An 11,079-nucleotide genomic window follows, 5' to 3' on the forward strand; every position below is an offset into this window, starting at 1 on the left:
ACAAGAACCAATGAGTTTAATATTGTTACGCAGCACGTTTGAGCTTCTTCAAGAACCAATGAGGTTCATTCTCGTGTTACGCAGCACGTTTGAGTTTCAGCAAGAACCAATGAGGTTCATTCTTGTCTTACGCAGCACGTTTAAGCTTCTGCAAGAACCAATGAGGTTTATCCTCATGTTACGCAGCACGTTTGAGCTTCCACAAGAACCAATGAGTTTAATATTGTGTTACGCAGCACGTTTGAGCTTCTTCAAGAACCAATGAGGTTCATTCTCGTGTTACGCAGCACGTTTGAGTTTCAGCAAGAACCAATGAGGTTCATTCTCATGTTACACAGCACGTTTGAGCTTCAGCAAGAACCAATGAGGTTCATTCTCGTGTTACGCAGCACGTTTGAGTTTCAGCAAGAACCAATGAGGTTCATTCTCGTGTTACGCAGCATGTTTGAGCTTCAGCAAGAACCAATGAGGTTCATTCTCGTGTTACGCAGCACGTTTGAGCTTCAGCAAGAACCAATGAAGTTAATTGTCACTTTACGCAGCACGTTTGAGCTTCAGCAAGAGTCAATGAGGTTCATTCTCGTGTTACACAGCACGTTTGAGTTTCAGCAAGAACCAATGAGGTTCATTCTCGTGTTATGCAGCACGTTTGAGCTTCAGCAAGAACCAATGAGGTTTATCCTTATGTTACGCAGCACGTTTGAGCTTCAACAAGAACCAATGAGGTCCATTCTGGAGTTACGCAGCACGTTTGAGCTTCTTCAAGAACCAATGAGGTTCATTCTCGTGTTACGCAGCACGTTTGAGTTTCAGCAAGAACCAATGAGGTTCATTCTCATGTTACACAGCACGTTTGAGCTTCAGCAAGAACCAATGAGGTTCATTCTCGTGTTACGCAGCACGTTTGAGTTTCAGCAAGAACCAATGAGGTTCATTCTCGTGTTACGCAGCACGTTTGAGTTTCAGCAAGAACCAATGAGGTTCATTCTCGTGTTACACAGCACGTTTGAGCTTCAGCAAGAACCAATGAGGTTCATTCTCGTGTTACGCAGCACGTTTGAGTTTCAGCAAGAACCAATGAGGTTCATTCTCATGTTACACAGCACGTTTGAGCTTCAGCAAGAACCAATGAGGTTCATTCTCGTGTTACGCAGCACGTTTGAGCTTCAGCAAGAACCAATGAAGTTAATTCTCATGTTACGTGGTACGTTTGAGCTTCAGCAAGAACCAATGAGGTTCATTCTTGAGTGTTACGCAGCACGTTTGAGTTTCAGCAAGAACCAATGAGGTTCATTCTCGTGTTATGCAGCACGTTTGAGCTTCAGCAAGAACCAATGAAGTTAATTCTCATGTTACGCAGCACGTTTGAGCTTCAGCAAGAACCAATGAGGTTCATTCTCGTGTTACGCAGCACGTTTGAGTTTCAGCAAGAACCAATGAGGTTCATTCTCATGTTACGCAGCACGTTTGAGCATCCATAAGAATCAATGAGGTTCATTCTCGTGTTACGTAACACATTTGAGCTTCAGCAAGAACCAATGAGGTTCATTGTCGTGTTACGCAGCACGTTTGAGCTTCAGCAAGAACCACTGAGGTTCGTTCTCGTGTTACGCAGCACATTTGAGTTTCCCGGTGGACAAAAAAAAAATCTATGATGCAAGGTGTACATATTTGATAACTTGTAATATCTCGTGAACTATAAACAGTACACTAAGTGTACAATACTGCACTATACTCACCTTTTTATGAAAAAAATTGTTTTAGAAAAGACATATTTAGACAGAAATAATATTCCTGATAAAATAATCCTTGCTTCACTCTGAAAAATACGTATTTTTCTGAATTTGTAAAAGACAAAACAGACCATCACTCTTTAAGAAAGTGTCTTTATTTACCAAAAAATTAGAAGAAAAAAAACTATATCAACCATGAATAATGTGGTTAAGCAAATCATGTTGCATAATTGTAAAGTGACTTACAACAAATTTCAGTGCCATTTCATAAAGAAAATGTTAATATTGTATCGTAAACATGAAGGGGAAACTGGGAAGAAGTTGAAGTATAATAAAAATATACAAGAACAGAAAAAAGGCTCCATGGCACAGAAGACTAAACTACAGAAGAAAACATGGGAAACATGGTTGAAATGTGATTTATCAAAAAGCAAATTCAAATACGCATCAATGTCAAGCCAAGCAGACATTTGCTGACTGGACTTGATAAAGTATATAGTGCTTGAATGGTTTTTACTGCTTTTGCACAAGGAGAAACTTCAACCCTATCTGTACAGTACCAGTCATGTGACGTACTAAAAGCATGCTTTCTGAACAACTTCTTATAATTGCAAGGTTGTAAGAAAAACACAGCAAAAACAGCAAACAATGAATACTGAGATGACTTCAGCCACAGAAATTCAACACCCAGCTGGACTGATTATTATTGTAACGTTTGTTCACAATGAAACAAGACTACTATATGTAATTCAGGGGCTCTGAACCAAATTATTGATAAGTGTGTTTTAGACAAACCAGTTTCATAACAGATCACTAAGAGCAAGTTTACCAAGAACAACTTCTTTAGGGACAAAATGTTTGATGCCCTCATGATTGGGCACAAGTTTTAGCATAAAATCTTAAGTCTACAAAGAACTCAAGCTAACAGCATTCCAGATCCAGATTATTAGGAACTGACATTAGTGTGTGTAAAAAGGAATATTTTGATATATCTTTAATCTTGGTCCAACACACAATGCCTCTCCAATAACAGGTTTCACAGGGGAGAAGATCCAAAGCAAAATCTTCTGCATCAAATCTTTTAAAAACCAGAGACAGAACTTCAGGACTCAGGATAGCAGGATTTCATGATGGCCTCCCTGTCGAATTTGAAGCTGAGAAAGGAGCGTGAGGAGAGGATGTATTCATGTTCTTCACAACACAAGTCTGCCTGTCCATTATAGCCATAGACATCAGCAGCTGCATCTGGGAAAACAATTGTAGATGTTCCACAGTCAGATTAACAACAACCTTTTTAATTCATGCAGTAAATATACTATCTGATGAATGAACTATAGGTGCATCACATTAGCAAAATGTCTAGTCCTCGGTCAAGACCACTGTCATTAGTGTAGCGATGTATGAGAGCCAGCTCAGTTTCAAACCAAGCATCTTTCTGCGGTCAACACGGCGAATCCGACGAGTGACCAACTACAACCCTTTGTGAAATCTGCATTAAGGAAATCTTTCTACTGAAACGCCTGGATTTCACCCACTGATGGTTAACCGCACCTTTACTCTCATGTATTACAAAACCTTCAAACATTCGTAAGTTCTAATCACATATTGGATATGTGTGAGGATTTTGCTTGTGATGAAATATAATTAATTTGATTTAGCAATACAACAACACCCCAATTCTAATCCCCATTGCATCACTGTTTTAAAAGGCTTATTTAAATACCTGTGTCAAAGTTATCCTGCAGTCGTCTTGGCTGAAGTTTCTTGTCATCTTTCTACAAGACACAATACACATTGTTACACAATACAGATAAAGATTAATGTTCAGAAATAGTATGTGTAGCAACATGGAGGAACGCACCTGCTGCTGACCGACACCATTAGCTCGTTTCTTCAGGGTTGGAGACTCTTGGTGTTTCTTGCCATTGCTTTTCACATTATTCTGCAATGAAATACCAGAACCAGTCACTGAATCAGCAATAACAAACAAACTGATGATGACTCTGTCTGTGCTGCTGTCAGCATCTGAGTCTGACACAAACAGCAGTTTATCTGAGCTGTAAAAAATGTTTATACAGAAAATGTCTTCCAAACAATGAATATTACTGGTATCGGCCGATTTATGTTCTTTTCTAAAGAAAATTAGGCCGATTATTTAAGCCGATAAATAACGTATTGTTTTCTTCAGCTGGGACACATCAGATGCGCAACTGTTTGCAATGATGTTGCTTGAAATATGATTGGAATCACTTCAAAGAAAAATACAGTTAATAAACCATGTGCAGCTCAAACTGTTTTTTTATGAACTTTTTTGCTTCAAGTCACCTTTCAAATGCTTTCAAATCAAAGTTTGCAGTGTTTTGATCCAGCTCGTAGCTGGTTGGCTTGGTTCATGGCTTATAACGCTTTAACGAAAGCTTTTTTAAAATCCTTATGGGAAAAATGAATGAAAAACATACTTCTGGAACCAAAGTGGACGGGCGCTAATGCACTCATTTTGCAGCATTGTTTGCTATATCACGGTATGTAGATATATTTGTGCAGCTTTCAGTGGGCAGAAATGCTTAAAGTTAGACACATCTGAGGGATAAAAAAACATGGATGAACGAGAAAATAAAGAGCGTGATGTGCTTGATATAAAAAAGGTCATTAAAAGTGCAATAAACTGTGAATAAGATCAGAATTTTGCCCTTGCAAACTGACATGTGACTGTCTATATAAGCTTTATTTTCTCTGTGCTATACAAGTTGGTAATACTGTTCACACCTACCTATCATAGCATCTTTATTTATGTACATGAACTATTTTATGATGTGAACACCTACCTTGGGTTTAAGCATGTCTACAAGCTCACTCTGGGCGGTTTGTCCAACAGTTTTCTGTTGTTTCTGCTTTGCCCAGCTGTCACCCGATACTGGAGATGCTTCCACCAACACCTGAGATTTTCTGGGCTTTGAGCTGAGCAGAGGAGCGACAACAGAAATTAGTGCATGTCATCATTTCAACAGACATCTGACTGCGCATTCAACAGCATGCGGGAACATAAGTCAAGCCACCTTTATTTCTATAGAGCTTTATTGAATACAGACTGTTTAAAGCAGCTTCACAAGGATAAACAGTAAAATGATGATGCAAACAGAGTTCAGTTCTGCTGTAAAGCAGCTCTAAAAAGACAATAGAGTCATTGTTCAGCTGAAGTCAGTTCAGTGTTGATTCAGTTCAGTTCAATAACTGTGTAAAGATCATCAATTATGAAATGAGTTCAATTCAGCTATAAAGCAGCTCTGGAGAAAACAGTGATGTCATCGTCCAGCTCATTAAGTGTCCAGCTCATTAAGTCCATAACAACTCCACTTGGTTTTCGCTAATGTAGTTCAAAATAGTTCAGTGTTGGGTAAGTTACTCTAAAAAAGTAATTAATTACTAGCTACTAATTACATATTCAACAGTGTAATTAGATTACTGTACTAATTACTCTCTATAAAAGTATTGCATTGCTTATTACTAATCACTTTCTAAATCCCATTTCAACCCCGAGCAGTTGAACAAGACAGGGATAGACATGAAATGGCTCATTTAATTTTTGCAAATAAATGTAAAAAAATATATTAAATATTAAATTGCATAAATTATTCTTGAACTGACTTAAGTATTTAAAGACAGAAGTTTATATTAATAACATAGATTTTAACATTAGACGTTAATATTGTTCTATATAGAATTGTTTTATAATCTATATTTAATGCAATTACATTAGAAATAACTACAGAAAAATTAAGAGTAATCTCTTACTTTACTTTTTCAAGGGAAAGGTAATAAAAGTGCAGTAACTAACTACACCCAACACTGATAATACATATTTCATAGTTGATTACTTTCATATGAGGTCAGTGGGCTTTCTGATCAACTATTCCGTCTTAAGGCACCCCAGATAATGAGCGCAGCCTCCAGTAGGTTATCTAATATCAGATATATGACAAATAAATAAGTGAAATAACTATAAATAGGTTTCTGTCTCTTATTTGACGATTGTGTCCCTCTTTAAATGCACAGCCACTAAAATATCAAACTGCACTATTAGCTCTTTATGCAAAATATAAAATCTTTGCAGGCATGAAATCAAGATGGCGAAAGCCTTCTAAAGCAAGAATCATCGCACCGGAATGGTTTGCATGGCGTGCTGCCGTTGGACGCGAAATCCTCATCGCTGCTCGTCGACTCTCCTTTGTGTTTGGCAATCCACTCTCTGAGCTGCCTGCAAATCAGCAGCACATCACACCTCAGTTACACCTTCAATCGCACAACAGCACCCCCTGGTCCACTTTAGATGCTCATTAATGATGCAAAAGGAGAAGATGTACCTCATAAACGGAATAGCCATAAAAAACTTGTTAGGAGCCAGTCCAAGCTTGGATTTGGGAGTCATATCGTTCCTGTGGCAAGGCAGTTTATCCACCGGGAACCATTCAATGTTCTAGCAGAAATCAGAAGAGCAGAGAAATTCAGTGAATGAGCTGTACAATCAAACACATGTGCTTGTATGTGCTGGCAAAACAAAAGCATCCAAATGTATATACACCCTTATTTCTTTTCTGGTCTTGGGGTTAAACTTGGTGTCTTTAGGAACTCCCGGGATAATGTACAATCGGGCCAATTGATCTAAAATTCTCTGCTCGATATATGTCTTTTTGCATATACGATCTCGGATATCAAAGCCCGTCTCCTCTAAAACCTGCAGAGAAAACAGAACAACAATGACATCTGACCTCTAAATGTATCAGACCAACATCTGTATTTTCACAGCCGAGATTAAGACATACTTCTCTCACAGCGCAGTCATGGAAAGCCTCGTCTTCATTGACTTTCCCTTTAGGAAAGCCCCAGCCAGACTTGGCCAGATAACCCTGGACCATTAACACCTTCAGGTACAAATAAAGCTTCGATAAGCCTCTTTCACAATCGCATAGCATAGATGATGATGCTTCTAGAAGCTGTGTACTCACATGGTCAAGCGTTTCATCAAGAATAATGGCACCAAATGTCGGCACACCCATCTTGTACTCTTTCCACTGCTCTAAAACCTTCTGAACATCCTCTCCGTGGGGCAGCAGGAATGGACAGTGATTAAAAAGTGATCTTAATGTTAAGGAGACACACAGAGAGAAACAAACCACAAAACCACTTTATATGCATGAGAATATATATATATATATATTTCAGCGCCGCTGAAAAAAGGGGCAGATTGTCTCTTTTATTTAGAAGACGGGACTTGATCCGCCATATTGCTCGTTGCACTTCATCCTCATGATTTGAGCATCTTCATGATACAGTTGTTGTCAGATTTCATTGGTGATTTCCAATATGAAACTTAATCATAAGCTTGATAAACAGCTTTGGAGAATCTGATGTTTCCCCATTCAGAGAGATGAGAGTTGCATTTTTTGCCACTTTAAATGAGTCCATTCACTGGGTTCTGGAAGTGGATTCTGATTGGCTGTCAATGTACTACTTACTCTTCTCTAAAAAGTATTGCATTACTTATAGACCAAAACAGTTAAAACATTCTTCAAAATATTTTCTTTTATGTTTCTCATAAGACAGAAACTCACACGGGTTTATAATGTCATGAGAGGTAGTAGCAGTACCAACACGTACTCTGCAAAACACTGGGTATTATTATAGTCATCATAATCGATTATTAAATTCTGGAATCAGAGATTTGGAGACAAATTACAGGGGTGTAAAAATGACTTTATAAAAGATGGCAGCAGCATCATTACTTATTTTTACACAGAGATTGGTAGGTCTGTTAACCAAGCACTTCTTGTGTTTTTTGCCTGAAGTTTGCATGTCTGTAACTTGTCAGATATCTTAATATCCTTTCAGATTCTTTTGTTTTGGTAAACTTATCTTTAGGTATCTTCATTTTAAAGGCCCAATATAGTTCAGTCCCAGAGATGGAGATATTAATGCGGCTCCATGAGTAAACTGGTCAATAGTGCACATTTTCAGGGGTCAAAAACCAAATGTGGGTCACTCTGCATACAGCGGACACAATTTTTTCTTTAAAGAACTAATGTTGAAACTAGAAATGTATCTGTTTCCCTCTATCAAAACACATGTATATAACATACCAATCTCCATGTAAAATTAAAATAATGATGCTGCCATCTCTCTGAAGTCGTTTTACACCCCGGTCTTTTGATCCTCCTCTACAAATATTCATCCATAACATTTAATATTTCAGCTTTCATCACTATTTAGTCCACAGAATTAGTCTTCTCTAATTCTCTAATTGTTGTCCTATTCAGACACTGCTTTTTTGGCATTAGAGGTGCAGGGAATTTTTATAATGACAGTTTTTGTTCCTTGTTCCTTGTTGTGAATCATTCAAAACTCTAAGTCTTTTCCGGCATCACCTACTCCCTCTGATCGAGGCTCAGCTGGATTTGAATCCAGGACTCATTTCCCGCATATATAGTCTCTTATAAGCACCACAGATCTGAGGATCCTAAATGATATTAAAAACTCCTGCAACTTGACCTGGTCAGGGACTTTGTTTTTCTGGATTGAGAAGCACTCTGGGTCAACTTCTGCTGCTTTTACATGAGCTACACATGTATGTGTGTGTGTTGTGATTTGTGTATCTCCAGTGTGATATTCCGCTCAAAGAAACGTGTAATAAGCCCCTCTGTGTTCAATCAGCTCGTGCGGTTTGGTGTGAGCAATTATTTCATCACACAAGTTTGATCAAATATCAATTCATCACCATTTAAAATTAATACTCAGCATGTTTCAAGTTTTTCTGATGCCTGATAATAATACTTTACCTTTGATCAAGAAGGCACCTGCACCTCAGTTAAAAAAAGACTTTAGAAAATTGTGCGTTTAAGTCCTAATCACACTAAGAACGATTACTATAAAGAACAATAACAATAAATATATTTGCATCCACACCAACACATGAAAAAAGATGTGTTTATTCTAGGAGCGCACCGCAGTTTTGTCATCTGACACTTTAAATGAGCCGATTGACTGGGTTTTGGAAGTGGATTCTGATTGGCTGTCAATGTTTTTTTTTAATCATTCTGAAAATTATTTAACTGATATCGCTCCTCTCTGTGGTCATGGTTATAGCTGTGCTGTGGACTTCCCTATTCTCATGGTATTAGAACAATTATTATGTAGTTATCGTCCTTGTTGTGAACAGGCCTTTAGTCTGTGTGTTAATGAATGTTCACAGAGTCTTCCTGCAGCGCCCAAAACCCGGCCTAAGACTCAAAACACAAACTCAGTACTCTCTCTGCCCCTAGTATGCTTTCATTAGGAACATTATACAAAGATCTCTTTAGGATATCAGCCTTGGCAAAGTCTCTTATCCCACACTGAGGTAATCCTGGTGAATTCTGCATGCAGAAGTCCAGGTAAAACCAATGGGCAAGCTCGATCTGGAAGCAGACTCTGATGGCATTGTCCCTCTCCTCGCTGGGGATGTGAAGAATGAAGCGACTACAAGACACGAAACAAAATCATCACACGCACCGAAAATACTGAAAACATGAAGCTCACATCACGAGTCAACAGCACATTTAATGATGAAATATGTTCAATACAATGGACTACTTGTCTTGCACTGAGCTTTGTGACATACTTCAAGTCTTAAATAATATGGCATGATACTTTTCTGAAGAACTAACAGATCTAAAGCTAAGATAACCTTAAAAGTCACTATGACATCAAAATCGACATTTTTTTTTATGGAATATTGCAGCATTTATTATGCACATCTTTTTTTTTACTCATATGCTCATCTTGAATCGTATGCTGCCTTCACGTGCTATTGGAATTACTGTACATATGAGTTTCCTAGTTAAAACTTGGACACGAACGCCCTCTTAAGTCGTATTTACCAATTGGAAGCTCTGGGATAATGCTGATACTTCAGTTTTCGTGTTGGACGGGCCACAAAGTTTAAACAAGGCGGAGGGGAGAATGATTGCTGCTGTGACTGCTACTCTACATCGCCTTGTCTTGTAATTAAAGTAATGCACGTTTACACAAGAATAATCATTTGATCTTCAAATGATTATTGAAGTGGTCAAATACAGGCTATTTTTCGCTTCAAATTTTGAAGCATTTTGTACAGTGAAAACAGTCTGTATTTGACAAAAATTCCACAATTATCGGCAAGACGACTATCTAGATCATTGGTCTCAAACTCAATTCCTGGAGAATTCCTGGGAACTCTCTTCCCTCCTGCAGCAACACCACTTCTCCGATGATGTGTTTACTGGGTTTACTGGTATCACTTGAGATCCACCAACAGCAAACCACAACCATCCAATCAATTCCCCGCAAGCCCCGCCCTACATTTGTTCCTATATACGTCACGATAAAGGGACAATCGCAACCTCCGTTTCATGCGGACTTTAAAAAGTAATAATAACCTGCTCTCTCATGATCTACCTTTCACTAGCATGTGTTCAATTAAGGTCAAACCAGAGGGAAAAGCTGATTTCCCCTCATTCAATGAAACTACACAATTAATAATAATCATAACTATTAATAATAAAATAATATATTTTGAATGTCGTTACCGGAAACGCGGTTGAATCAATTAGAACCGAACATGGAAGTAGTTCTACGTAGTCAGTCAATTGACCATTTAGTTCAAAATATCAGCAACAATCAATAACTATTAGCATCCTCTTCATCAGACTTTAGAAACTGTTGTTGTTACTAGCATTTGGAGTCAAAACATCGCTGACCTGGCACGCGCCCAAAGCTGACTGGAGCGCGCACGCGAAACACAAATATGCGCTGCAGACTCACACACACACACTAGACGGACAAAACTGCACTCGGAATGGGGGTACCTACGACACCCCGAACACTGTTTACCACAGGAGTTTAATAGCTTTTGCAACACAACCTTTATAATACAATCAATTAACTTAGCTGAGTCCTTTAGATGACCGCGTAACAAAGACTGCTATTCGACCGCTCAAACTGATATAAGTCCACATTAAACGTACAGGTACTTTAAAACACACGGTATGGCGTGAATATAAGCTCTCGGTTTACCTGCAAAGGTCATCCAGTAAGCCGTTAGGAATCTCCCATCTTTTTGTCTCCATGTTAAGGGTAAAAACATCCCGAACAAGCAAAACTAGTGCGTTTAAAAACAGCGCAAAGGCACTACACTTGCGTGCTTCACATTTATAATATGTGGCTAAATAACATGGTTCTGTACTATTCAAATACTATCCATAAAAGGGCAAGAAGTGCTGTGAATTTATAACGACGACACTGATGCTAACATGCTAACTAGCTAAAAATACGAATT

The 11,079-nt window shown here is 38.4% G+C and overlaps 1 protein-coding gene across 1 annotated transcript; it reads right to left on the reverse strand.

The window, feature by feature from the left end:
* Positions 1–1,868: 1,868 nt before the first annotated feature.
* Positions 1,869–10,953, reverse strand: dcp2 (decapping mRNA 2). Its single transcript, XM_084401486.1, has 11 exons — positions 10,818–10,953; positions 9,091–9,242; positions 6,737–6,864; positions 6,554–6,652; positions 6,313–6,465; positions 6,095–6,207; positions 5,893–5,988; positions 4,559–4,691; positions 3,595–3,675; positions 3,457–3,508; positions 1,869–2,978 (listed from the first exon to the last, which is right to left on the reverse strand). The coding sequence occupies exons 1-11, from the start codon at positions 10,868–10,870 to the stop codon at positions 2,836–2,838; spliced, it is 1,203 nt and encodes a 400-aa protein (XP_084257612.1). The 5' UTR covers positions 10,871–10,953; the 3' UTR covers positions 1,869–2,835.
* Positions 10,954–11,079: the final 126 nt, after the last annotated feature.

This window comes from Rutilus rutilus (assembly GCF_951802725.1).
Source record: "Rutilus rutilus genome assembly, chromosome: 25".
NCBI classification, from domain to species: domain Eukaryota; kingdom Metazoa; phylum Chordata; class Actinopteri; order Cypriniformes; family Leuciscidae; genus Rutilus; species Rutilus rutilus.

Coding starts and splice junctions, on each gene's coding strand:
- dcp2 (XM_084401486.1), bottom strand. CDS start 10,870: ATGGAGACAAAAAGATGGGAGATTCCTAACGGCTTACTGGATGACCTT. Junction 9,243..10,817: donor TTACTGGATGACCTTTGCAG/GTAAACCGAGAG, acceptor CGTGTCTTGTAG/TCGCTTCATTCTTCACATCC. Junction 6,653..6,736: donor TTGATGAAACGCTTGACCAT/GTGAGTACACAG, acceptor TTGTACCTGAAG/GTGTTAATGGTCCAGGGTTA.